Below are 27,116 nucleotides of genomic sequence, written 5' to 3'. Positions count from 1 at the left end.
TTCAGTAATCACTCACTCACCAGTTTCCCTTTTCCCACCCCTGTTCCTGCTCTAGTAATCAGCTGGTATGGGCGTCTACTAATTTAAGCTCTGAGCCAATCTCTTTCAGCTGTGACCTCTCTCATTCCAATCATCCTGCAGCTGTCATATTTTAAAATCTGTTCCCTTTCCTCCACAGTTGGTCTGTTGTTTCAGTGCAAGTGCTGCAACCCTCCTCCACCCCAGCCACCTCTATTACATCGCACTGGTTTCCAGGTTCAGCTCCTTCATGCATCCTGCAGCCGTTCATCTCCACCTTCTAGCCATCTCATCAGTGTCCGGGTCAATCTCATCCTCAATCTTTCCATCGCTAATTCCAAGCACCTCATCAGTGTCTGGGTTAAGCTTCTCAGAAATCTGCTCCTCAGGAGTCTCTTATTCATCTTATTCTACAACCATCACCACTGCTATTGTCTAGACTCCATAGGGGGTATCCTATCCTGCTGTTGGCCTCACTACCACTACTAGATTTTTATCACATAGTTAGAAACGCAGGTTTGGCGAGATGAGGCCAACTTCTGAAGTTTGGTACAACAAACCAAACACATGGGTTTCTACCATTTAAAGTAGGTGATTAAAGGTTTATGTAAAAGGAATATTAAAACTGTGAACTACAGGGAAGACTTCACATCAACACAATATCAACAATAAAGTTATTGATTATTTATTCTACCAGCAAGTGCATAGCCTCCAGGATTTACTGAAGTCCAGTGCTGGTCTGAAGTCTCCCTGGTGACAGACACATAAGCTGCCCCCTCCCCAAGTAAACGTCCCAAAGCTGCACCTGAAAAAAAAAAAATTTAAAACATCAGTTTACCACACATGATCATTTCCATTCTGATAAGAAGATGCATCAAGTCAAGTGCGATATTCTGTAATGAAGTCTAATCTTGTTCTGTGCAGGTGTTTTTCAGAACATAGTCATTTCCCTCCACTCACCATAAATAAACACGGGCATGAAGTATCCAGCTGGCAGAGGCAGAGTGCAGGCGAGGACCAACATCCACATCTAAGAAACAGCATAGACACAGAGGATCACTGCTCAAACTCAGCCGAAACAGCTTTAGCAGCACATGCAGCACAGGACGAGTCCATCTGTGAGCTGCAAAGTGTTTGCTCTCAAATCACTCCTGCAAAAATAAATATTGAATCATGCACATTTGCATTTACATTTGCATGTGGTAATGTGAGAAAAAGCATTTTCATGATAAAAAGATCTCACTGAGAGAAAGGGGAGTTTCTCACAGAGCTCATTTCATTACACACTGACTGGTATAAGATTGTTTTTAAATGCAGCTGATGGTTTTATTCCAGCAGAGCTCAACAGCGTGGTTCCAGCAGTAAAAATCCTGTTCATTTTCTCCATAGTGGATTTGGTTATTAGCTATAATATTATAACCAGCCAAGGTAGACTAACCACAAGCTGAGTGTGAAACAGAGGCTGTTAAGGCTTTCCGCAAACTACACGTGAAGTAGTCAGCCAGCTGGAGGGGTCTGGAAACCGGCTCAGTAAACAAAGGAAGCCCCAGGTAATAAGAGGGAAGGTGGATGTTGTACCCCAGGAACATTTAGGCAACAGTTTGTGAAGTTCAACTCAGAGACAAGCAGTCACCCAGAGCTAACCAGTGGACCAATCACAAGGCTTATGCTCTGCATTGTGCAAGTTGTCTTTCACCTGTGTAGATCTCTGTGGAGGGTGCACAGACCTTTGGTGTATGCTACAGCATAGATTCAGGGTGGAAGTATACAGCAGGCTTTAGTCAAACAGTTTTATAGTCAACAAATAGAGTAGTACAAGTAGACTATTTGGCTGACAGCCGGCACTCATGGAAAGTTCTGCCTGTAAAAGACAGAATGTTAGATTAAATTCACCTTGTTTATTTGCAACCTCAGGAATAGGAAGTATGCATAATCCTAGTGCAGGAGCCAAATCTGGCCCTTGGTACAGTTAAACCCAACCTGCAAGATCATATCATATTTTTATCATAACTGGAGCACCAGTATAAGGTCTACAAATTTTTCTCCAGTGTAAAAATGTAACCTTAACCCTGATGGTTTAAAATATCCTTGTTAAATTATAAAAAGTAAAATCTAAAAATAATTAGGTAAAAATCCAGGATGTCGACAGTAAATTAATTTGTGTTTCATATTTTCAATTTTGCATCTCAAAATTATGACTTAAACTTAAGATTTGGACTTTTTAACTAGTATTTTGCTCTTTTCAATTTATAATTTTGACTTTTATATTTTTGACCTTTTTAACTAATTATTTTGAATTTACTCTCACCTTTCAACCATTTTAACGTCTATCTTTGACATTTTATCTCACATTTTGACTTTTTAGACTCACAATTCTATATTTAACTAATATTTTGAACTTTTAAACTAATAATTTTGACTTTTATTTATCATTTTGACCTTTAAAACATGATTGCACCTTTCTATATGATATATTTTCCTTTAAAAAAACATTATTCCGATGTTTAATTTCCTGCTTTGACCTTCTGAACTTAAAAGTTTGACTTTTTATCTCATATTTTGACCTGTTAAGTTCACAATTTTAATTTTAAGTCATGTTTTGACCTTTTAAACTCATTATTTCTAAATTTATCTCATATATTTCAACGCCTAGCTCTCACATTTAATCCCATACTCACAATTTTACATTTCAACTCATATTTTGGTCCTCTCTATGATTTTGAATTTTATTTCAAATTTTGCCCTTTAAAGCATGATTGCATCATTCTATTAGATATAATTTCCTTTTTTAAAACATTATTCTGACATTTTATTTCCTTCTTTGACTTTCTGGACATATAAGTTTGACTTTTTATCTGTAATTTTGACCTTTTCAGTTCACAATTTTAAATTTTAAGTCATATATTGGCCTTTTAAAATAGATTGCAACTTTCTACTTCATATTTTTGCCTTTTAAAAACATTATTTTTACATTTAATTTCATGTTTTGACCTTTTGAACTAATAAGTTTGACTTTTATCTCACATTTAAGGCCTTTTACCTTATTGTTTTGACCCTTTTTAAATCTCAAAATCATTTATGAGCTGTGCTAGGTTATTTTTCCCATAATTTATTAGTGTTGAAAATAAAGTTAAAAAAAAAAAAAAAAAAAAAAAAAAAAAAATCTTGTTTTTTTTTTTTTTTTTTTTTGTCATGAGCAGTCAGGTAGCTAGCTTGTTGCTTGGTAAGGATTTTCAGAAATGTCACTGAAGGATGTGAAAGAGGAAATTTACTTCCAGAACCAGAGAAAATGTGGGCATTCACTATTGAGCTCTGTATTGCTACAAATAGTTCAGACAGATATGCATGTGGGGATCTGTAGGAATAATAATGGCTTCTACCTGCAGTGTGGCCATGAGAGAGCATCAGGTACCACATGACATTTCAACCTCAAAGGTTAAACGGTGGTTAACTCGCTTTCTCCACAATGAAAATGTCAATGACTGTACATCAATTATGGCCCACTGTGACACAAAGGAACCGGAGGAGTGGGAGGCTGAGCTCAGGGCCTTGTTACCATTCAGTCTCATTATCAGTGAACAGATAAGACTCTTCAATTAGCAGCTTCCTTTGTGTGTATACCTTCATGAGCAGAAAGAAAGCCAAAGACAGGTAGACAGGACTCCCTGATGAGCTCCACTCCAACAAAGCCTCAACAGATGCATTGTGGGATTGTGAGATCCACTGCCTGCTATCCAACAAGGAGGTGAGGAGCTGCTTCATGGAGAGCTGTGAAAGGGATTACTGTAACTCAGACTACTGCTGCAATACAAGGAAACTAATATAACGAAGGATCAGGATGGAAGGAAAAGGCTTGTATGGTTTATTCCTTTCTTATTGCTAACAAATCCTGTGAAAAGACAAAAAACTGTAGCTCTGTGTCTACATACTTTCTGATCTCTGTACCCTGGCTGTGGTTCTGAATTCATTCACACTGATTATGCAAATCTGCAGAAACAGGTCACAAATTGTTCAGTGTTTGAGCCGATCTGAGTCATGCTGGCAGCTAGATGCCTTGAAAGCTGTACTGGAAGGCACATGCTTGTGTAGCAGTGTAAATGTTTCCACTTGCTGTCACTTGTCATTATTTGCTTTAATTCGTCTACATTTTCGTCTTAATATTTTCCGCTGTTATCTATTATCTCTATTAATGGTCTTAGACAGGCCTTGCTGATGATGCTGTCATTTTCTGCAGTGTTTGACTTGTACAAGAAAATTTTGCCAGCAAAATGCAGATTAAGTCATGTTCTTTACATCTAACCTTGCAAAGCTAATGAACTGGCCAGAGTCCATGTCTGTCTCTGGCAAATCCAATCTGAAGTGATTGTGCCAGGTCTGAAAATGGACCTACAGGCAGGGTTTTGTTGTTCTAACAGACCTACCTACAGACCAATCAGCCTACCTACCAACCAACAAACCTACATACCAAGCAAACAACCAACCTACCTAGCGACCGACATATCAACCTACCTACCCACTGACCGACCTACCAACCCTACCTACTTACCCATCTACCTGCCTACAACCAATCAACCTACATAAAGACCAATCAACCTACCTACTGACGTATCAACATACCTACCCATTAATTGCCCTGCCTACATACCTACCCACCTACCTTCCTACCGACCAATTGACCTACCAACCAACCAATCCACCCACCTACTAACCAATCCACCTTCCTACCTACAAATCTACCTAAGTTCTGACCAACACACCTACCTATCAAACAAACAACCTACCTACCTAACTGGTGCTCAACCAATCAACCTCCTTACCTACTGACTGACCTACCACCCTATCTACCTAACAAATGACTGACATGCCACCCTACCTACATACCCATACCTGCCAACAACCATTCAACCTACCTATTGACCAATTGGCCTACCTACTGACCAATTACCCTACCTACATACCTACCGACCTACCTACCTACCAACCAACCAATCCACCTACCCACTGACCAATCAACCTACAGTTGAAACCAGAAGTTTACATACACTATATAAAAAGGCACATAAACTTTTTTTTCTCACCGTCTAACATTAAATCAGATTAAACTTTTCCTGTTTTTGGTCAGTAAGGATTACCAAAATTATTTCTATTTGCTAAATGCCAGAATAATGAGAAAATGATTTTTTAGACAATTTTTTATTATTTTCTTGAGAGTCAGAAGTTTACATACACCAAGATTACTATGCCTTTAAACAATTTGGGAAAGTCCAGATGATGATGTCATGTCTTTGGAAGCCTCTGATAGGTTTATTGGCAACATTTGAGTTAATTAAAGGCACACCTGTGGATGTATTTTAAGGCACACCTGAAACACACTGCTTCTTTGTGTAACATCATGGGAAAATCAAAACAAATCAGCCAAAATATCAGGAAGAGAATTATGGACTTGCACAAGTCTGGTTCATCCTTGGGTGCAATTTCCAGATGCCTGAAGGTGCCACGTTCATCTGTTCAAACAATTATACGCAAGTATAAACACCATGGGAATGTCCAGCCATCATACCACTCAGGAAGGAGACGCGTTCTGTGTCCCAGAGATGAATGTGCTTTGGTCCGAAAAGTGCATCTCAACCCAAGAACAAAAGCAAAAGACCTTGTGAAGATGCTGGCTGAAGCTGGTAAAAGTGTGTCATTATCAACAGTCAAACGAGTCCTGTACCCACATGGGCTGAAAGGCCACTCTCCCAGGAAGGAGCCATTACTCCAAAAGAAACATCAAAAAGCCAGATTACAGTTTGCAAATGCACACAGGGACAAAGACCTTAATTTCTGGAGACATGTTCTGCGGTCTGACGAATCTAAAATTGAACTTTTTGGCGATAATGACGATCGTTACATTTGGAGAAAAAAGGGGGAAGCTTGCAAGCCTGAGAACACCATCCCAACTGTGAAACATGGGGGTGGCAGCATCATGTTGTGGGGTTGTTTTGCTGCAGGAGGGACTGGTACACTTCACAAAATAGATGGCATCATGAGGAAAGAACATTATGTGGAAATACTGAAGCAACATCTCAAGACATCAGCCAGGAAGTTAAAGCTTGGATGCAAATGGGTTTTCCAAATGGACAATGACCCTAAGCATACTGCCAAACTGGTTACAAAGTGGCTTAAGGATAACAAAGTCAATGTTTTGGAGTGGCCATCACAAAGCCCTGATCTCAATCCCACTGAAAATTTATGGGCAGAGCTGAAAAGGCATGTGCGAGCAAGGCGGCCTACAAACTTGGCTCAGTTACACCAGTTCTGCCAGGAGGAATGAGCCAAAATTCCTGCAAACTACTGTGAGAAGCTTGTGGAAGCATATCAAAAACGTTTGACCCAAGTCATACAGTTTAAAGGCAATGCTACCAAATACTAATGAAATGTATGTAAACTTCTGACTCTCAAGAAAATAATAAAAAATTGTCTAAAAAATGATCTCTCTCTGTCATGATCCAGGTTTTGATTTATTATGTTTTTTTGAGTTTTCCTATGGTTATCCTTTGTGAATTCTGTGATTTCTAGTTTGATCTTGTATTAGGTTTTGAGTTTATTAGGAGTTTTCTTTAGCCCTCGTGTTTCTTTTGTAGTATTTTCCTGTTTCTAGTATTTAGTTACTACTTGTGTTTTATGTTTTATCACTCCTTGTATTTCATGTCTAGTTATTCTCTGTGCTTCTTGTTTAGGTTTCCCTGTGTTTTATGTTTAGTTACTCCTTGTATTTTATGTCTAGTTATTCCTTGTTTCATGTCTAGTTTTACTCCTCGTGTTTCATGTTTAGTAATTCCCTGCTTCATGTTCGTTTTACATTCCCTGTGTTTCATGTTTGGTTATTCCTGTGTCTCATGTTTTAGTTTTACTCCCTGTGTTTGAGTTTCACTCCTTGGTTCTTTGTATCCTCCTGTGTTTTCAGTGTTTCTGTAGTTTTGCTTCTTGTATTCAGTTTTTAGTCCTTGTGTGCTTCTTGTGTTAGGCCCCATGTTTCCTGTTTTATTTTGTAGTTGCCTTCCCTTGTGTGATTCCAGTTTTGCTTCCTGCCTAAGTTTCCCTCCACTTTGATTATCCTCACCAGTTTCACCTGTGTCTGATTGTCCACACCTGTCTGCCATTGTTAATCACTCCCTGTGTATATAAGCTCTGTGTCTCCCTGTGTCTGTGTCGGTTTATTGCATATGTCTTCCCCGTGCTTGTTACTCCTCGTGCTTCCTCGTGCTCCCAGTGGATTTTGTTTTGTTTTGTTTCTTTGATTTTGATTCCGATGTTTAAGTTGTAAGTAGTTCTTTTGTTTGTTTGTTAATTAAATCCTTTTGTTTTATCTGCATTTGGGTCCTCCCTTTTGAGTTTTTTCCTGAACCTCGTGACACTCTCATTATTCTGGCATTTAGCAAATAGAAATAATTTTGGTAATCCTAACTGACCAAAAACAGGAAAAGTGTAATCTGATTTAATGTTAGACGGTGAGAACAAAAAGTTTATGTGCCTTTTTATAAAGTGTATGTAAACTTCTGGTTTCAACTGTACCTACTGACAAAACAACCTACCTACTGACCAACCTGCCACCCTACCTACCTACCTGCTGATCAATCTACCAACCTACCTACTTACCCATCTACCAGCCTACAACCAATCAACCTACCAACCAATCAATCATCCTACCTACTAACAAATCTAGCTACCTAACCAATCAACCTACCTTCTAACAAAGTGACGTAGCCACCTACCTACCGACTGACTCACCAACCAACCGGCCTAGGCATGAGTTTAATGGCTCGACAAGTTCCAAGTTCTGCTCAATTACGTTGAAGCGAAATAACACATAGCCAGTAGCCAAAGCTCACAAGTGCCAAAGCCAGAGGCTTCAATAAAGCATGTTCAATATTGCATGCAGTCAAGCCAACTTTTTTTTGGTCTATTTTTACATAAACTTGTTTACTAAACTAAAAGTACAATATTTTTCTGAAATTTCTGGAGGCTCATGGCACTTCTATTGCTGAATACCTCATAAAATCCAACGTCAAAAAATGCAGATATATCCCTTTTATATACGTTATCTGTATACATGTACTGTACATATTTAAAACACTAAAGTACCTATGTTTATTCCCACCTTAGAAGCCATATATTGACCAGCAGAGTCAGGAAACGTCACACACCCCAGGAAGAAGACCACCACGCCCGAGTACAGACCCTTCCTGCAGAGAGACATTCATAGACACAGGTAGTGTTGTCTTCTTTTAGTTCTTTCAGAGTGAAATCTACAGACGGCTCATTATTTGACTGCTTCATTTGACCTCAGGATAAACCAAGCTCTACTTCTCTTTCAGAATGAGCGTTTACAGTCTGACATGCTTATACCTAAACAGAGAAAACCATTAAACAGACCTGTTGTTTAAGGATCTCTTGAAAGGCTCTACAGGATAATTAATCATATTTTGTGCTATAAATAAGCTATTCTAAAGTTGTTTATGTGGTTGCATAACATGAGTATGTTAAATGGATAATCCTTTAAGAAAGACATGCTCTGTTTATCTCATAAGCCTGCTCTACGATGACTCATACTGCATCACCGTCTGCTTGTTTCTTTTGTAGAGAGCTCTTACTCTGTCGTCAGCATCTTGACAAAGATTGGGTTTGTTTTAGAGAGTTTCAGGATCCACCGGTGGAAGAAGAGGAAGCAGCAGCTCACAGCTCCACACAGCAGCCTGTTATTAACAAACAGCCGATCAGACAAAGAGGTTATTTTAATCAGTGCAGACTATAGGAAGTCATTAAACATGGGGAAGTGATGATGAAGGTGAAGAGAAGGCCAGGAAGTTAAATGGCTGAACTTTTGATTGCTGATTAGAATAAAAAAGGAGACAGAGCAGGATGGCTGAGAAACTGGTTTGCATATGAAAACTTGTACTTGAGTTTATTCATAAGAAATTTAACAAAAGAGGACAGATGTAAAAGTGAAGATGAGAGAAAAATAATCTTACCCCAGGAAAGCAAACAGCAGAATCTCCAGCGGGTAGAAAGGTGAGGACGTGGAGAAATCTGTTTTAAACATCACCTGAAGAGTTTCTATGGACACAATATAAATCAAAGTTATCCCCAGACTTTTAAAATCATTAGCTTTACACCCTGCCAAAAGTGTTTTAGCATGCAGGGCAGGTGTCTTTACTATTTTCCACCTGAAAGTAGTAAAGACACCTAAAGACAGGAAATTCCCACAGAAACACTCCCAGGCCTTCCAAGAAGAGTGGAGGCTGTAACAGTTGCAAAACATTTGCAGTACAATGTCATTCCAGTCACTGCTGGCCGAATACTTTTGTCCAAATAGTTTAGCAAAATGTTACTGGACATGCCCTAAACTGCTGTGAATACTGTCAGTGTGCAGGCAGCATGCATAAGGCCAGGGGTTTCCAAACTATGACCTGGGGGGTAAACGTGGCCTTTGGCCCATTTTTAATTGGCCTGCAGGCAAATTCTACAATATAAGTGAGAAATGGCCCACGTAAGAAGATGAAGCTCATGCTTTAGTGTAGTGTATTTTTAATCTGTTTTCTTATTGAATGGTGAGTATAGTTTTGTGTTACCTTGGGGGCTCGTATGGGATGGTAACACAAATCTATACTCTTCTGTTAATAAGAAAACACAGAAGAAAATAAAGTATTCAGGGACGGTATAAATTTGTTTGGATTAGTGTGTATTTTAGGCCCAGTCCACATGGAGACGAATTCAGGAGTCTATGCAAAAGTTTTTTGTTGTATCGGCATTTCATCCACATGGAAACGTCATTTTAGGAGGCCGTATTCACTACTTCTTGAAACCGGGTCCCAGAGTGAACAAATCTGTAAATGCTAACAGTTTCGTCTCTGTGTGGATGGCCAACCGCATCAATGATTACGTCACACATAGTGTATGCCACATACCTCGCATGTGCATCTCAAACCAAAACATCAATGGCGGATTCGTGCTGCAGAAGCTACTGAGCTTGTTATGGCTTTTACAGCAAAATCTGATGCTCCTTTACCACCACCAAGAACAACATACACCTATGTTCTTAAATCCACAGTGGAGAAAAACCAGGAGGGCAAGTTGGGCAACTAGAAGAAAGTTTGTTTCAGTTTTCTATAATCTTCTTCTCTCTTTTGGTGCATTTCCGTAGCAGCGTTAAAGCGCCACGTATAGGCTTGGCATAAATATCACAGCGTTTCCAGTCATTTTCAGTGGTTCGATGCTTATGCGGACATTTCCTGAAACAATCCTGTATTTACAGAAAACTTCTAAACGAAACGGAAATATAACGTTTTCTTCTCTGTGTGAACAAGGCCTTAGTTTCAGCACCAGGCAGTGCTACTGCGCTAATTCTGTAAACAAACATTTTGACAGGACAATTTATTGATGTGTTTTTTTTTTAAACTAAGGCAACATTGAGTTTCTTTCTCATTCTAACTGGGGCAAATCTGATAGGTCTTCTTAAAATCCTTAAATTGACTGGCTATTTACGTTGTTAGCCAGTAATTAGCCATTTAAGCATATCCAATAGCACATCTAACCTAATGGATTTTCTGACTTCAATATCATAAGGATGAGGAATATGAAAGTGACCCCACCATTGTTATGACTTTCAGTATGTGGCCCTCAGTGAATAAAGTTTGGACACCCCTGCCTTAGGCCATCAAAATGGAATGGGGCCCTTTATGATCATCATATCACTATGCAAAATGGTAGTCCCATTTAAAGTAATAGGCTTACAACTCTTCCTTTTGAATCCACACTTGTTGCATACATTCATTGGCTCAGTCCCACTAAACACCCCTTGCCCCAGTTAGCCCCACCCCTCTGTTTAGGGCATTCATGTTTAGGGTTTGGGTGTCCTCATTCTTCTAAAATGCCCTTTAAATTGAGATTTTCCACAGGTGTGCTTTAAACCAGTGGTTCTCACCTGATCCGGCCTCAGGGCCCACCAGTCTGTCTTACGACAGATCGTGACCAAAGTTTCCAAAACATTTTCAACAACACATGTTTAGTTAATTGAATATATTGCAGTTTGGAGCATTATTGGACCAAAACCCCTGAAAAAAAAAAGAAAAGGGATAAGACTGAAAAATTTCATAGCCTCTTTCCTCATTATTATGTATCAATTTTTGTCAATTTTCCAGAAAGCTTGTGAAATAACTTCATTATCATGGGAAAAGTAGCCATTTATTGCAAGAAGAGGAGATAAATTAGTTGAAATATTGATCAAACATTTAAATTTACCCAACTTCACAGTAAAACAGGGTAAAATAAGAGGTACTGATGCATGTCCAATAAGGACCTCAGGATTTTTGCCACCTTTTTTTTTCAGACATCTAGTCGAGACCAACTGAAGACTGCTCTGCAACACACTTTTGGGTCCTGACCCACCAGTTGAGAACCACTGCTTTAAACTAAAAGTTATGGGAAATCTCTCAGTGTGTCTTATGAATCATCAGCATGATGGCTGCAGCTGCTCATGCAGCAGAGGAGGTGTGCAAATGTAACTAGCTTACTTATAAGTAAGTATGGAAATTGTATTCTCATGGTAGAAATGTCTGGTAAAGTTTTTGCATCAGTTTGTTTGTCAAAGGGTCATCCTGTTTTGGGAGATTTCACCACTATCCCTTCTCCTGGTCAACCATGAGGGGTGAGTTCTGATCAGAGTCTTGTTACCTAAATCTCCGCTCCACACAGAGAACAAGCGGAAGGACAGCGCCCCGCAGACAGCCGAGAAGAAACATGGGAAGTACTGCCTCAGGGAGAAGTGAGAACTCATCACTTCAATGCTGAACAAAACTCCTACAGACAGAAGAGAAAAACAAGAGAAAAACATGAGCGAGTGGAGCAGAGCATAATGTTTTACTTTATAATGAAGGCATTTTCATGTGGGAGCAAACAGAGCTACAGCCTCAGCTACAACACAGAAGCACCCAAACACGAAGCATAGATGGCAGCAACGATGATGAGATGAACATGAAGGAGGTGCATGAGAAGTGTGAGGGAGGATACAAAGGAAGAGCAAACATGTGAGAAGAAAATCAAAGGAGGAAAAGCATCGAGCAGACAAGTGTGAGAAAAACAGAAGTGGGAGAGCAGATTCATAAAAAGACTGATTCTTATATTCTGTCTCTCACCGCTGATGGGAGCTCCAAAGCAGCTCGCTACTCCGGCTGCAGCAGAAACAACCAGCATTTCTCTACCAGCTTCGTCCTAAAGCAGAAATATGCTTTCATGCTTTGTTCACATATTAACGTCCGAGTTAAAGTGAGATGCATTATGGATTTCAGTCTTATTGCTCTACACTTGGGGGAGAAATCCCATTACTGACATTTCCACAGCTGTTTTCTCCATTCACTAAGATGCTAATCTGACTGAATAGATGAACTATAACCAATTTATTTGGAATTATTCCACAGTGACGTTACCCTTCATCCTGAGGGACTATAGCGTGCTGTTTTCTGATACATGTTTATTCAGAGAATTGGAACATCATAAAAAAACATATCCTTTGGTTTTTATGAAAGCTTCATAGCCTCATTTAAAAATTGGCCACTTTTATTCATCTGACATAACCTCCTTATTAAGCTTAAACTGTAAATCTTTGATTAGTTTCATACAGGTAATCAGAAAACTAGTTGCAAAAAATATTAAAATCAGCACATTGGTCTTCACTGCGTTGTAAAACTGTGTGACAGGGAAAAAGTCTTCAACTGACACTGAATATTCAACATCCTCTGAAGAGTCATCAGCTTTCCTGAAGAGCATTCTTGACTGAAGGCATACCTGCTGGTTTTTAAACCGCATGTAATGATCTCCTCCAGCAGATGGAGGCTGAGGCACAAGTCACAGTGTTGCTCTGTTTTCTACTTGCCAGAATAATGGAGGATGAGTTTGCAATTCTAAAAGAAACCTTGTTTTTGTGCAACAGAGCAATCTCAAATCCATTAAACTGCACAGACACCCCCTCAATATTTCTGTTTTACAGTGCCCATAAAAACTATTTAGATGTTTAACCCTTTTATTGAATCTATAAGTCAATCGTGGTCAATAAAGCATGGCTTTTTGGGAAAAAACAATGAATATATAAAGAACTGACTTCTACAAAATAATATCAATGAGATAAAAAATGTAACTTAAAATAAGTAACTGCATAAATTTTCACTCTTTTCAAGTCAGTATTTAGTAGATGCACCACTACCTCTAATCACAGCACTGAGTCTGTGTGGATAGGTCTCAGTCAGGCTTGAACGTCTTCTTTGTAAAACCGCTCAAGCTCTGCCAGGTTGCACTGGGATCAGACATGATCAGCAAAGTTATTATAGTTAACAAAAAGTAACTAAATAACTAAAACTAAAATGTAAAAATCATTTTAGTTAACCGAAACTAATTAAAAAATAAGCTTTAAACTAACTAAATTGTATGGTGTGCTTACAAAACTAACTAAAATGACATAGAATTAGGGACAAAATCTCCTTAGTTTTGGTTTTTGATACTAGCACACTGACTGACATGAACACCCAAGCCTAGAGAGAGTACAACTGCCTGATTTGATTGAAGACAACTTCACACAGTGGTAATTTTAGGTCTTGAGTTGTATACCAAAATTAAAATTGAATAATTACAGTGAAAAGTGGAGAGACCTTTTGGGTGTCGCCCCTGGCAGGTTTCCCACATTGCCGACAAAACTAAAACTAAAACTAACACTACTGAAAACTAAACTAAAACAAAGCAATTTTGCAAAATAAAAACTAAACTGAACTGAAAAAACAGCATTAAAAACTAATTAAAACTAAACTGAAATTAAAAACAAAAGGTAAAAACTAAATAAAAATTAAACTAATGAAAAATCCAAAACTATTATAACCTTGGTGATCAGTACTTTTTAAGTCCAGCCATAAATTCTCTGTTGGGTTGAGGTCTGGGCTTTGACTCAGCCACTCCAGAACGTCTCCCTTGTTGTCTTTAAACCATTTCTCAGGTCATTGTCTTTCTGGAAACAAAATCTTCTCCCAAGCCGCAGTTCTCTTGCAGACTGAATGAGATTTTCCTCCAGGATTTTCATATATTTACCCTCTACCTTTACAAGCCCTCCACGGCCAGTTGCTGAGAAGCATCCCCACAGCATGATGCTGCCACCGGGATTTCACCTGACCTGGGATCAACCCACAGACTCCAAAGAGGAGACAAAGAAAGAGAGAGAGAGGGGATCCCACAGATTTTATCCCTCCTTGGTGTGCAAACTTTGTCCTACTGAGTGAAGACTTGACTTAAAGTACATGTATGAGCCCCTTCTGTTATATCCAAATCCCCCCAACATCCCTGCTGGCATCATGAACTGGGGCATCTCCATGTGTAATCTTGGATGCCTTTTGGTGCTGCACCAAGACCAAACATGCCGACCTCTCATGTCATAGGACAGCCGGTGTCCAGATTAGAATAAAATGTTCAGTTATAAAGTAATTTTTATTGTTATGATTAGAGCTGGAGTCAAATACGCGCAGGATTTATAAGCTATGTCCATTTTAAATGTAGGAGATCAAGACCTCAATTTCACTTCTTGATGACACAAATTAAATTGTACATAAATAAATTCAGTTGATATTAGTCTGGCATTACAATTTCATATTAATGAAGGATTAAATCAGTCAGATTGAACTGACTCACTCACCAAAGAGAGATACGGTGTCCGCATTTCTGGTAGAAGGTCAATTACAAAAGTTTTACATAAAAAGGCAAAAATCTCTAATATTCATCAAGGCCCAGCATGCAAGAAACTGGTTGGAGACATGGATAAGACTGGTTTCCATTTGGATGAGAGAGAAGAACTGTGAATGGTGGTTAAATTCGTCATCTTATATAAATCTTTGCAACTTGTTGAAACAAAACTAGAAAGATTAATCCTTGTCCTTCAGTCTTGAAAAGTATGCAGTCTGTACCAGCCTCTCTTATGGACAGTATGATTACTGATCTGAGGGGATGCTGCAGCTGCACTGGTGTTCGCTCTGCTGTGTCTTTTTTATGATGTTCCTGCTCTAAAGAGAGTTCAACGTGCCATATTTAACTCCTTTATCGCATTATATTAAGCTCTTTTAGGTAGTTCGTTAAAAAATGGGTGAAGATTTGTATTTCAAATAATTAAAATAGTTAATACTGACCATTAGTATTTTCCAAAAATGTCCCCTCTTTTTTCCAAATGTCTCACGGCCAGATGACACCTGCTAGCAGGCTGGAAATGGCCCATGAACAGGAAGTTTGATCCCCTGCTTCGATTACAATGTCATTACAGCCCCTGTTGGTATAATGATCAGGCGGCCAAATAGTTCTGTCCATATGCTTACCTTAGAAGTTTTAACCTTCTCATCAGCCTGTGTGAGAGAGCAGAGGTTGCTCAGGTAGGCTCCCACCATGGTGGAAAGATGCACAAACGGACCCTGATTAGAAAAAAACAAATTCTGGTCATAACTCAAAACAAATGGAAACCATAAAATTAGCATAATTTTGCTCTGAAAAAATGTAATACTTCTCACCACTTTGCCGAGAAAAACAGTGCTGCCGGCTGACAGCGTGCAGATGAGGCCGAGCAACTTGATGAACATGTTAGTGAGAGACAAATAATGAGGCATCTCAACACCAGACAGCATGGTTCTCACCTCAGGTATCCCTGATCCTGAAGAGAATGAGGCAGAATTTATTTATAAGCTAGTCTAGTCTTTGTTTTTCATAAATCTACAAACCGTGTTTGTGGTTGAAGATGCCACTTTGGGCATCTTTGTTACAATCATTAGGCTCCAGAGAGGAGTTTTGGCTTGTTATAAAACAGATTTAATGCCTTGTTAGGACCAAGAAAAGCAGAGAGATCATTAGTGAGAAGACTAACTATTAGTCAACTGTCATTTTCAGCTTATGTCAGCCTGTGTGGCTGTTTTTAGATGCAGTTAGCATGCTCCAGAAAAAGCCTTATTTTATATTTTTTCACTTCTGAGTTTTACAAAAATTAAAGGTTTGACTCTTTATAGGAATCAGTGTTATAGTGTTTCAGAGAACCTTATGTACCCATATGAAGGGAAATAAAAGCTTTACTCGTGAGAGAAGAGAGAGAGAGTATAAGGTCCTATCTAACAGAAGGATCTCAGCTCCTCTGAGTCATATCGTTTACTTTAAAGACTTTCTTTAGACTGATAAAATCAGAGCTGTTTTTTGTGCTTATGTCTTCTTTAACCTCTCAGGATTTTAGAGATAAAATCAATCTTGACTTTTTCTCACTGTCATTTAGCTAGGAGGGATGTTTCTTAAAATAACCAGGAAAAACAGGATATAAAGGATTTAAGTTTAAACGTTGGAAGCCTATTTGATACTGCTATATTTTTAAAGTGCTATGAAATTACATAGTAGCTTGTAAAGTCATGTAACTTAGCCTTACTTATTGTCTTTGTTCAAATTTTCATCTACAGTGATATCATGATGTAAATACATGTCAAGGCACATGGATGGTGTAACCAGTCATACAGTGCTGGGTATACAGAGGCACACAGAGTTATAGTCTCCATAGGGTAGACCCACTTCTGAATCTCCTCTGATGCAAATCATTCAAAGGTATGCTGCCTTTTTTCCTGGAAAAATAAAGGTATGACCGACCTTACTCTGCCTCTGATTGGCTAGGACCTGTTGCTACCTTCACCGATAGGGTAAGGATATCAGGGTAAGCCAATCAGAGGCAGAGTAGTACAGGCCACACTTTGCAGTTTTTCTACTGAAGGTGCATACGATAAGGATAAATAGACTAAAGAGTTACTACTCAGATACATCCTTATCTCCGATTATTTTAAACCTTGCACACTGAGTCCGATGCGTTTTATCTGTATCCACTGCAAAAATTCATAGAATGTGGCAATTTCTCTGCCTCTGCCACTCCTTAAAAATCCTTCTGGATCCATCCTTCCTGACAGAGAGCTTCATACGGCCCCAGCTCGTATGTCCCAGCTGTGCTGAGCTGAGGATGTTGAGAGCAACTTTATGATGCCGTCTCGCTGGTGGCTGTGAGGACAAACCTATGCCCTTATCTGTTATACTTCCATGGTTGATATCAACATAAAATAAAGGTTAAATAAAGGTTTAAAACACGGACATACCACAGTGCTTAGAGGGGACATTTTTTAACCCTTTAAGACAAGTTTACATTGGTCTCAGAGGTCCCCAAAACATGCTTGTGGAGTCTGTTGCTAAAAAAACATTCCAGAATAGGAATTTTGAATGTCTAAAACCCCCTCTGCTCTAGCCCTGCTCAGAACAGGCTGTTTCTGTGTCTGCGCCTTTAAATGTTAATGAGCTGTCTGACCCCGCCCCTGGCTCTGCCCCTTTTAGGAAATAGATGTGGCTAAATGGATGTGGTTCTTCTGATCCTCGTCTTAGCTGCTAGCTCAGGAGGATCAGGAGAGGAGGGCGGAACTTTCTTCAAGTGGGGAGGACCAGCCAAACCTGGGGGCGGGGCTAACTCCCCACATGACATCATGAGGAGAAAATCTGAGAACGGCTTGTTTCAGCACACATTTTCTAAAAGGAGGAGAAAGAGAGGGGAGGAGGGAAAGATTTTTCTGGTTCTTGAGGGGATTGAGGACAGGCCAGAGGCACATATTTTTGTTAGAAAAGCCTGAAAAAATGATTTTTGCACAATATGTCCCATTTAAAGTGAGGTTAAAGTGCAAGAGAGGGAGAAGGGGTAGGAGGGGTGAGCGAATAAGAGAAAAGGAAGCACCAAGTGCTGTTCTGAATAATCAATCTTCATTTAAATGAATTGGACTGATGCAAAAATCTACATTAAATCAATCTAATTTTGAAAAAACAAACAAATAAAAACAATTTACAACAGTTTTGGCGATCAATTTTCTTTTCTAATGTGCGAAAAATTCAGACTCAGTGTGCAAAGGCCTTTAGCTGGTGAAACAAAAAGCTGGTTAGGTGAAGAGCAAAAACATGTTTTTCACAAAGAAAAGCTTTCAGTGTGAATCTTTGCTCTTATTTTAATTAAGAAAGGCCTTTGATTTCCACAAGCAGCCACTGAATACAAAACAGCTAGAGCTGCCTTGAGCTCCTGAACTGATGCTGATTGGTCTGATCTGGTCTCAGACTAGGCACAGTCATTTCAGACTGGAGCCTTGCTAGATGTACCTGCCTGATGACAGACAGACAAGTGTAGGCCAACATTTTGCGAAACATTATCATCTGTGGACAAAAGCAAAGGGCTAAGGGTCAAGGTTGATGATCAAGGCTTGACATTTACACCCGCCAACTAGCCAAATGTGTTTGGATTTCAGCTGCGGCAGGTAGCAATGACTCCAACTAGCCACATTTATCTCTGAAGTATGCTTCACTCCACTTGTACCTGATTTGTGAGTTTGGTGCTTATTGCAGTAATGCTGGATCAGCGTGATGACTGAAAGAGAGCATCTGACTCTACCAATAATCAGCTATGAGTTGTTTTAAAGGACAGTTGTCTAACTACATACGGTTAATCTGAGTTTTGGTGATGCATGGTTAGCATCATTGCACCGTCAGTCTTTTGCTCACTCAGTCCTGGTGATCATGTATGTGCACATAGGAGATTAAGGCATCATAAGTACTAGAAAGGTTCTTGCTATGAAATGCTATCATGCTATGAAATTTTATCTTGGCTGCACTGCTGCTTCTATAGGTGAATGCCATGAAGATAAATGAATGTCACGAGGCAGAGTGAGTTACGTTTCCATGTGCACCTCAATATTGCTTCTTTTCCACTTCAGCTTTCCTCATTAATGACAGGTAAGCTTTTCCTTGGAAAAATGTGGACTGGGAGCGGTATTTTGACCTTCAGGAGTGGGTTTGATTGATATGCATTTAAAGTCTGACAGTGCTGCAAAGAACCAAATGTGGAGACAGCTTCAAATAGACAACAATTTATCAGTTCCAGTCATTTACGTGAATTTCATTGCCTGTCTTCAGCAAAGGCAGAGAGCCACTGATAAATTTCATGAACAGTGAAGCAAGTGGTTATTTGGGAAATGTGTATTTTACCTTTCTGCCCCATAACCCATTAAAAATCCTCTTGCAACACCCAAATAAACAAAATGTAAATTATGCTGTTTTTTTTTTTTTTTTTTTTTTCTACAAGATGAGTAAAGGTAACCTGACATGCCAGATGGATGTGTTTCACACATCCATCTGGGAAAACTTCAATAGCAAATGTTCGAGAAAAGGAAGAGGTTTTGAAAAATCCTTGGAGTATGATTGGGTGAACGTTCTGTCCCACACATCTCTACAGGCCAATCAGAGCAACAAAGCACGTGATGTAGCTGTTAGCAAGCTGCGCTTGCGCAGCTACTGAGGAATAACGCAAAACATGGCGACTATAGACATGTAAGTACTCTACTTTGTTGTTTTTGAAAAGAAAACAACTCACTGCTGTTCTTTGTTCTTCTTTTAATGAAGAAATGTTGTCAAGTTCTGATAAAACTGGCGCTTTAGCAGCATCCATGCTAATCTTTTACTCTTACTGCTTGTTTACATCACGACTCTGCTGTGCCTGAAAGTATTGCCCCTCGCTGCTGATTGGTCCTGTCACTTTCTAACCAGGCCCAAACGGTTCAGATGGGGTTTGCAAGATGGATTCGCCAGTGAAAAACAAGGAAACGGGCGGATCCATCTACTTTGCAAGATTAGAGTAAAGGTACAGCCATCTAAATTTGCCAAATACAACATTGATTTTGGTATGACTGCTGGACTGACCTGTGGAGAAAGGGCAGATGTTGTGGGAGAAGGAGGATGCAACAGCACAGAGGCATGCTGGGTAAAGAGTCCAGCAGAAGAATTGCAGCAGACTGTTGCCCTCCAGCTTCGTATAAAGCCACTGGTGAGCTGCAAAATGAGGAGGAGAGACACATGAACATTCCCCAGTGTCCTTTGTGCACACAGATATCTTTGCAAATGAATGTGTCTGTCTATCAGTGAGGGTACTTTTGAGCAGCTTTGTCACACTGAGGTCCATGAAGAAGCTGAGGGTGGCCGTTGAAATGCCTAGAGCAGCATAGCTGTACCACTCCATCCCACACACTGATCCCAGACAACATCTCAGCTGCAGCAGACACTCTGTGGACACAGAAATATACTGTGGTTCACACATTTGCGCATTGGGAATTTAAAAGCATACATTTTAGTATGTTTTCACAAAACTTTTTTACATTTCTAACATCCAAATTCTGATTAGCTTATCCTCAAGTCAGAGTAGACGTGTGCAAGTTTGAAGAAGATAATCATTGTTTTTAGATGACTGCTGATAGGTGAGTTGCATGATAGAGTTGCATGATAGAGTTGCAAGTTAATTCTTCCTCTTTGCCCTTCACACAGGCCTCCTGCATACAGCCAATGCTAACACATGCTTGTGGATTAAAAACTTCGACTGCAAGTAAAAAAACACTGCACTTTCACTTACAAGTCCAACAGATTGTGCATTTTTCAAGACAGCTAAGCAGCAGAGGGTCTGTCTTAATGTGAGACACCTACTCAGTCAGGGCGGAAATACTCTTTAAAACTCCCCAAAATAAAATCAGATTAAACTTCCAGTAAGGGTTAGGCTAATGGTTAAGGTAACAGTTAGCCAAAAGTGACCTGTATAACCTGATTACAAAACAATTTAAGAAAGCTTGCTAAAAAGTATGCTTACAGGAAAAAGCTTGTCCTAACTTAGCTAAGGCTAGGTTAGCTACATAAGACAGTGGTGTCCAAACTATGGCCCAGGGGCAAAATGCAGCCATAAGGCTGTATTTCATTGGCCAGCAGCAAAATTTAGAAATGAAATGAAAGGTGGCCGACATTGTGCTTGTCCTAATTGTACTTATTAGTTTCAGCGCTAGGCAGTGCTACTGTACTAATTCGATAAACAAACGCTTTGTCAGGTAAAATTTATTGATGTGCCCTTTTTTTGTGACCAAATTAAGACAACAATGTGATAAACGTATTGGCAACCAAAATAATGGTATCTTTGTTGTCAATGGCCTGGTGGACCACAGCAGCAAATAGTGTTTGTTTCTTTAGTGTTGAAAACTTTAGGAAATATCTGAGATACTGCAAGACCTCAACAAAAATGCATTGGTAATTTTGAAACATAATTGATATTTCTGATAATTGAATGAGATCCTGCCCCATGTGGAGGAGTTCAATTATCTGGGGGTGTTGTTCATGAGTGAGGGAAGAATGGAGTGGGAGATTGACAGGCGGATTGGTGAGGCGTCGGCAGTGATGCGGTCTCTGCATCGGTCTGTCGTGGTGAAGAAAGAGCTGAGTCGAAAAGCAAAGTCTATATCTGTTAGATATCAAAAATAAGAAATAAGCATGTGCAGAATAAAGTTCTGCATATGCACACAGAGAACCAATGTTTTTTGCATAAATAGATAATAGATACTGAAGTAATACTCTCAGTCTTTCAGTGTTGAGAAAACCAGCCTGGATCTTTATGCTGATTAGTCTGTAGCATTACATATTCACATTTATCACTCTCCTTGAACTCAGATATAATCTCTGACTCTTCAGATTGAGATTGAACACATGGATGATATCACATTCATTATGCAGACTGACTTTTAAATACCACCAATAATGTATTGATCAGGTCATTATAAGTCCCATATTAATGATTTTCCACTCCAATCTGACCTTTGACAGTAGCTCGGGTCCGTCGGCATGGTTTCCATTGATTGGTAAACAGCAGTGTCTTATTATGGGATGTCTCTGATTGATTTTCTCTCTCCCAGTAGTTGTTCTCTTCTGCAGTCCCACTCTCTGGAGACTCATCCAGACTCTTCATTTTGTCCTGAGCTGTTTGTTTATAGTGTGACTAATGAAAGCTGAAAAGACAGTGCAGAGCCTCGACTGAGTGACTGAGATTTTGGAAAAATAAACAGAGAAACAGCTAGACTTACCTTCCAGTTGCATCTGTCTGTGCTGTTGTATCAAACAGGTGTGTTTGTACCACCACTGACCTCTGTTAAGCTATTAGCATAGTGCAGTCATGGTTGAAGGGTAGCTAATATTAACTCCTTGGAGAACACTGTTAACTGTCCTTCAGTTGTCCTTGCAGCAGATTTACCGTAGGAGATTTATTGTCATGCTTTTCAGGCTTTGATTAATTTTTGTTGATATTATCATCTCCTCTGCAGAAAATAATCAATCTTATACTGCCTGTTCCACTGTGGCTTAATCTTCAACGTGTAAACATGAGAGTTTTTACACCTGGTGTGATGATTAAATTATTCTTATTATAAGTTTTGGCAGATTTGAACCAGTTAAATAAGATCGTTTATGATTATTTTTGTCTCAGAGGCAAATCAGCCCCAGGCAAAAGTCCTACATACTGCTATACTCTACTATAATTTATTATTTTATTTCAGTCATAATTCGTTGTCATTGTGTTAAAGGAAGGCAGGATTTAGTCTGATACTGTAGTGTTAACATTTTATTCATCTGAATTTTTATTTGGGCTTTTCCTTTTATAGAACTGTGGAGTTTAAGCACTAGGTGATGTCTTTACACTTACCAGCCACTTTATTAGGTACACCTGTTTAATTGCTTGTCAACACTACAGAGATTTCCATGCACATGTTTGTATTGTAATTTATGTTTTTATTTGGCTACTATATATATTTCCTATAACAAATTTTTTAAGCCTTTTTAACTCCTTAATATTCAATTTTACTTTTTGATTGCCTCTTAATACTTTTATTCTTTTTCTATGGTATTTGATTTTCATTAAACTTCAAGTCACTTGTATTTGTCGATTCTGATTCTGTTTTTAGCATTAATACAATAAAAAAGGTAACAAAAAATTACCCCAAAAACCTGCAAAAAGGCTTCAAAACCCTCTTGGTGTTAAAGACATACAGGTCAGTTTGGGTTTGCATTTTATGTTTTGCAGAATTCAGATGCTAGTCCTGTTTTTCATCCAATTTCACTTTTAACCTTGAGCAGTAAAGTTCTTGGGCCTCATGCATCTAGAAAGACATTTAGTGAAGAATAGTATGACCTGTTTTGGTTTAGTTTCTGCAGTACTTCATCTTCAATCTTTCTACATGCTCAGCAGACACATAATGTGGAACTTGTAGCCACAGTCTTGTGTCACTACTTATCATTACATCTACTTCCTGTGCGAAACTCTCCTGTTTGAGTGTGTGGGCAGCCTGGTCAGGTTTCATTTGAAGTCTTCACATGCTTGAGCTACTTTTCCATAAACAGGTATTTGTCATTTTATTTTTACTTGTCTTATAAATAAATATCTAACTTCTATTGCCTTCGCCACATTTACCTAATCTAGTTTGGGGCATTTATTTATTGATGCATTTATCTTATTGTAGCTGAGTTTAGGCTGGTATCCCCATGATTTATGTCTTGAGAGTGTTTTAAAAAAAAAAAATCACTAAATTTTCTCACTGTAACATGTTTTGTGTTAACATTTATTCCTTGACAGATTGGCGATTTGTCACTGCTTTTCTGGACACTTTTATTAAAGAGAGAATAGGCTGACCTGGTTAAATAATTTCTAAAAAAGAATTAATCTAATGGGCAAAAGTCACCATTATGTTCTGAGTTGAGTAAATGATCGCAGATATCCACATGAGCATGAATTTAACAGGATTATTATCTTTGTTTAAGGTGGGATGGAGAATTTCTACAAATACGCTGACATCAACAAGACCTTTTCTCTGATTCTTTACACTCTCTGGATTTTCTCACAAGCAAGTAAATAAAACATTTACTATGTTTACTCCAACAATAATCATGTAGTAGGGGAAATGTCGATGGAATCAAAATCATTTGACACTCTATGCCTGTAATTTCCAACCTCAGGTCTGGGCACCAGACTGGGCAGATTTTATGAGGGGTATGAGGAACTGTCTGCTCTGATTGTGTCAAAATTAGATGTGCATTTATTGTTTAAACCATGTGTAGAAAAATAGTTTATAAAGGAATATAATGGGCCACCTCAAAAGATTAAAAAAAAAAAATGAAGAGGATCCTTTGTTATAGAAATGTTGAAATTTTGGGGTTTATGATTTCATTATTATTTTATATATATATATATATTAGACCACCACCCAATGTAAGGTTTATGCCACAGCTGCCCTAAATTAACAGCATTGGTAATTACCAAAATCATTTTTTTTATGTTTCTGCAATGGTTAATACACCAATATTTCGAAGCTCTTTAACCTAAATGATATTTTTAATGCTAAAATAGAATTATTATTGTTATCCATGAGTTTTCAAATTTACTGATTTACAAAAAACTGAAAGAATAGTAAAGCACATTATTATTTCTTGACTAATATGTCAAATTATAGTTATTTACTTGCATTCCCGAACAGAAAAATGAGTTTTACTAGTTGAATGTTATGCTTGATTAATTTCTGACTTCTCAGAGAAGCCCAGTGAGCCAGCTCAAATTTGGGCGAATTCTGTTTGAAATCCCTCATGCGTGTTCAAAATGGTAAAACGTGGAGAGCTCACTGAAAATGAAAGAGTCCGCATTAAAGCACTTCATGATGCTGCATGGTCTTTGAGACAAATATGACAGGTTGTCTAATAAATGTGTTAAGCACTGTATATATATATATTTATATTTATATAAAATTGCAATTATTATAATTTATTATTCATTTGTATATTTACAAGAAACCAAACTCAGAATTTCTGTGTTTAAAAAGTCATACATTTGCAGAAAAATAGACATTTATTAGTTTAATTTTGTAATTTCTAGAAGTTTCTGGAGTCATGAATTTTTTATGTCACAAATTCATAAATTTACAGCGAATGAAACTGCAAACATTGGTTAGACAGCTCCAGATTACAGAAATATCTCTTCTGAGTCCAGATGAAAATGGTAATGTGATTATTCTGGGCTAAAATAACTTATTTCCTTACTGATCAGTCCCACAGATGTCTCATTAAATCAAGCTAACTGCAGGACTTATACGAGGAAAACAGCTTCATCTGATCTGATTTTCTTCCACATTATCAACAATTTTTACTTAATATTCTAAAGAATTCAAACTTTTGGTTCATGTAAATCTACAACTGATAAAGAAAAATAATCATTGTTTGTTCTTGTATATTTCTGGCTTTTTAAACTTAAAAATTCTGAGTTTTTTTCTCAAAGGTTATCAGAGCCTTATTTTTTCTGTTTTTTTAAAGTGGCCCTACTACATTGTGGTTATAGTGGATAGCTTAGTCATAGATCTTTTGGCATGAATCTTTTAAGCAATAGGCCTATTATGTTGGGATTCTGTCAATAAAAACAATTAAAATCAACCTTTATTTTATTTATACTCAAGATATGACTGCGGGGCACCATCATTCACAATGACATCGAGTCAGTTACAGAAGAAATTCAGAGAATACAAACCAATAAAAACAGAGGAGAGACTGATAAAAGGGCATTAACATTATCAGACTGGTGATGTATACTGAGCATAAGGTCTGAATAATAAAAGTTAAAAAATGCACATTAAAAACAGGGGGGAAATGTAAGTTTCATTTTTTCTATGTGGTCCAGGGTGGGCTCGGCTTTTCTTAGATATGAATAGGACTGGGGATCTGCCATACAACGCTCTAATGTCTGTGAAGTAAATGCAAACTCAGAGATGAATTGCATACTTACATATTCATGATGTCTTTTGCAGATAATAAAGTGTTAATAATTGAGCTAAATAAAAACAAAGAAAGTGTGTTTCTTTACACAGCAGCCATGCAATGTCTGTTTCCAGTCTAGTGGCCTTTTGCGTCTGATGTCATAATGTCTGTCCTGGTTGAGCTCAGATGGCAAAAGGAACATGTGACTGACTGATGAATGAAAACCTGTGTTCACAAAACAGTAATCTGTGTAGAGCACATGTTGTAGGAGGAAAGCTGAGAAAGCCTGAAATGTCAGTATAAAATGAAGTGTAAAATGCTCTAATGTTTTGAATAGGGTTGTCAAAAGATTAAAATTTTTAATTGCGATTAATCTCAGATTTTCTGTAGTCATTCACAATTAATCACAACCTTTTTACCACATTTTGAATTCCACAATTTTTCATTCAAACCAGTTTGTGTGCAATATTTAATTCTACAGCTGTCTTGAACTGAAGGTAATTGACTTCCTGTTTGGATGCTTTCATTGGTAGATCGAAGGTTATGATGCAAACTAAACCACAGAAAAAAGAAATTGTTATGGATTTAAAAGGACATAAGAGAAAAGTAAAAATTTTAAATGTTTGCTAACATAAGGTTCAGTTGTCCGCTGAGCTGTCTGGGAGTTTTTTCTGTGAAATGTGACTTTAAGGAGCAGTGGTGGACTTATTTTACATCACTGTTGCAGCAGGGAGACGCTGGCACAAACCAACGTGTGTTGAAAGGGATAATAAATCATGCGATTACTTGCAAATGAAAAAAATAGCATACTAAGTGTGCTCTTTGATTAATCACAATTAACTTGATTAATCTTGACAGCCCTAGTTTTAAAGCATGACTCTGCTAAATGTTACTTTGCAAAGGTGATGGGTTGGGGAGATTCCAGGTCTTTAATGGGCATCGGCCTGATAATGACTGGGCCATTCAGCATCATTTAGATAAGGTGGTTTAGCTGAAGCCAGTAAATGATGACTGCCAGTAAAGAGATCAGCATAGATGCAGCTTTAGCAGCAGTTTTATCAGAACTGGGCATCTTTTCTTTTCTTGGTAGAAAAGATGCTTTTGCTCCCTGGCTCCACTGATAATGAGCCTCTACAGCTTCCTGCAGAGCATGGGCTACGTAGTTTATTCTCAGGTGGTGGCTCATGCCTACATATAGATTTTGTTGCTCTGCAGGGGCAGACCCAGGACTGTTAATTATCTGGGGCTCAATCCACCAACTAATTTTGCCTAATCTCAGCACCAGTATAGTGAGAGGCCTCATGTGTCTGCAGAAGGTCATTACCTGCTCACTGTAGCTTCAAATATAAAAGAAGAGTATTGTTTGTCACATTCAGTGGTCTGCTAGGTTTAAAGTGCAGCTGATA

The 27,116-nt window shown here is 38.4% G+C and overlaps 1 protein-coding gene across 1 annotated transcript in view; it reads right to left on the bottom strand.

Moving 5' to 3' along the window:
- Positions 1-22,083, bottom strand: part of clcnk (chloride channel K) — a 31,865-nt gene extending 9,782 nt beyond the window's left edge. Inside the window, exons 1-14 of the mRNA XM_041800229.1 lie at positions 22,008-22,083; positions 21,742-21,932; positions 20,047-20,178; positions 19,819-19,947; positions 15,588-15,727; positions 15,414-15,491; positions 12,195-12,270; positions 11,734-11,859; positions 9,033-9,117; positions 8,655-8,756; positions 8,162-8,246; positions 3,640-3,786; positions 979-1,048; positions 713-823 (exon numbers count right to left, since the gene is read on the bottom strand). Of these exons, the coding sequence (XP_041656163.1) occupies positions 713-823; positions 979-1,048; positions 3,640-3,786; positions 8,162-8,246; positions 8,655-8,756; positions 9,033-9,117; positions 11,734-11,859; positions 12,195-12,270; positions 15,414-15,491; positions 15,588-15,727; positions 19,819-19,947; positions 20,047-20,178; positions 21,742-21,892 (1,432 nt within the window). The 5' untranslated portion in view covers positions 21,893-21,932; positions 22,008-22,083. The remainder of the gene's footprint in view (positions 1-712; positions 824-978; positions 1,049-3,639; positions 3,787-8,161; positions 8,247-8,654; positions 8,757-9,032; positions 9,118-11,733; positions 11,860-12,194; positions 12,271-15,413; positions 15,492-15,587; positions 15,728-19,818; positions 19,948-20,046; positions 20,179-21,741; positions 21,933-22,007) is intronic.
- Positions 22,084-27,116: the final 5,033 nt, after the last annotated feature.

The sequence above is a fragment of the Cheilinus undulatus genome, linkage group 11, assembly GCF_018320785.1.
Source record: "Cheilinus undulatus linkage group 11, ASM1832078v1, whole genome shotgun sequence".
NCBI lineage: Eukaryota > Metazoa > Chordata > Actinopteri > Labriformes > Labridae > Cheilinus > Cheilinus undulatus.
The sequence above is the reverse complement of the archived record's forward strand: the minus strand, read 5'-3'. Positions and strand labels throughout refer to the sequence as shown.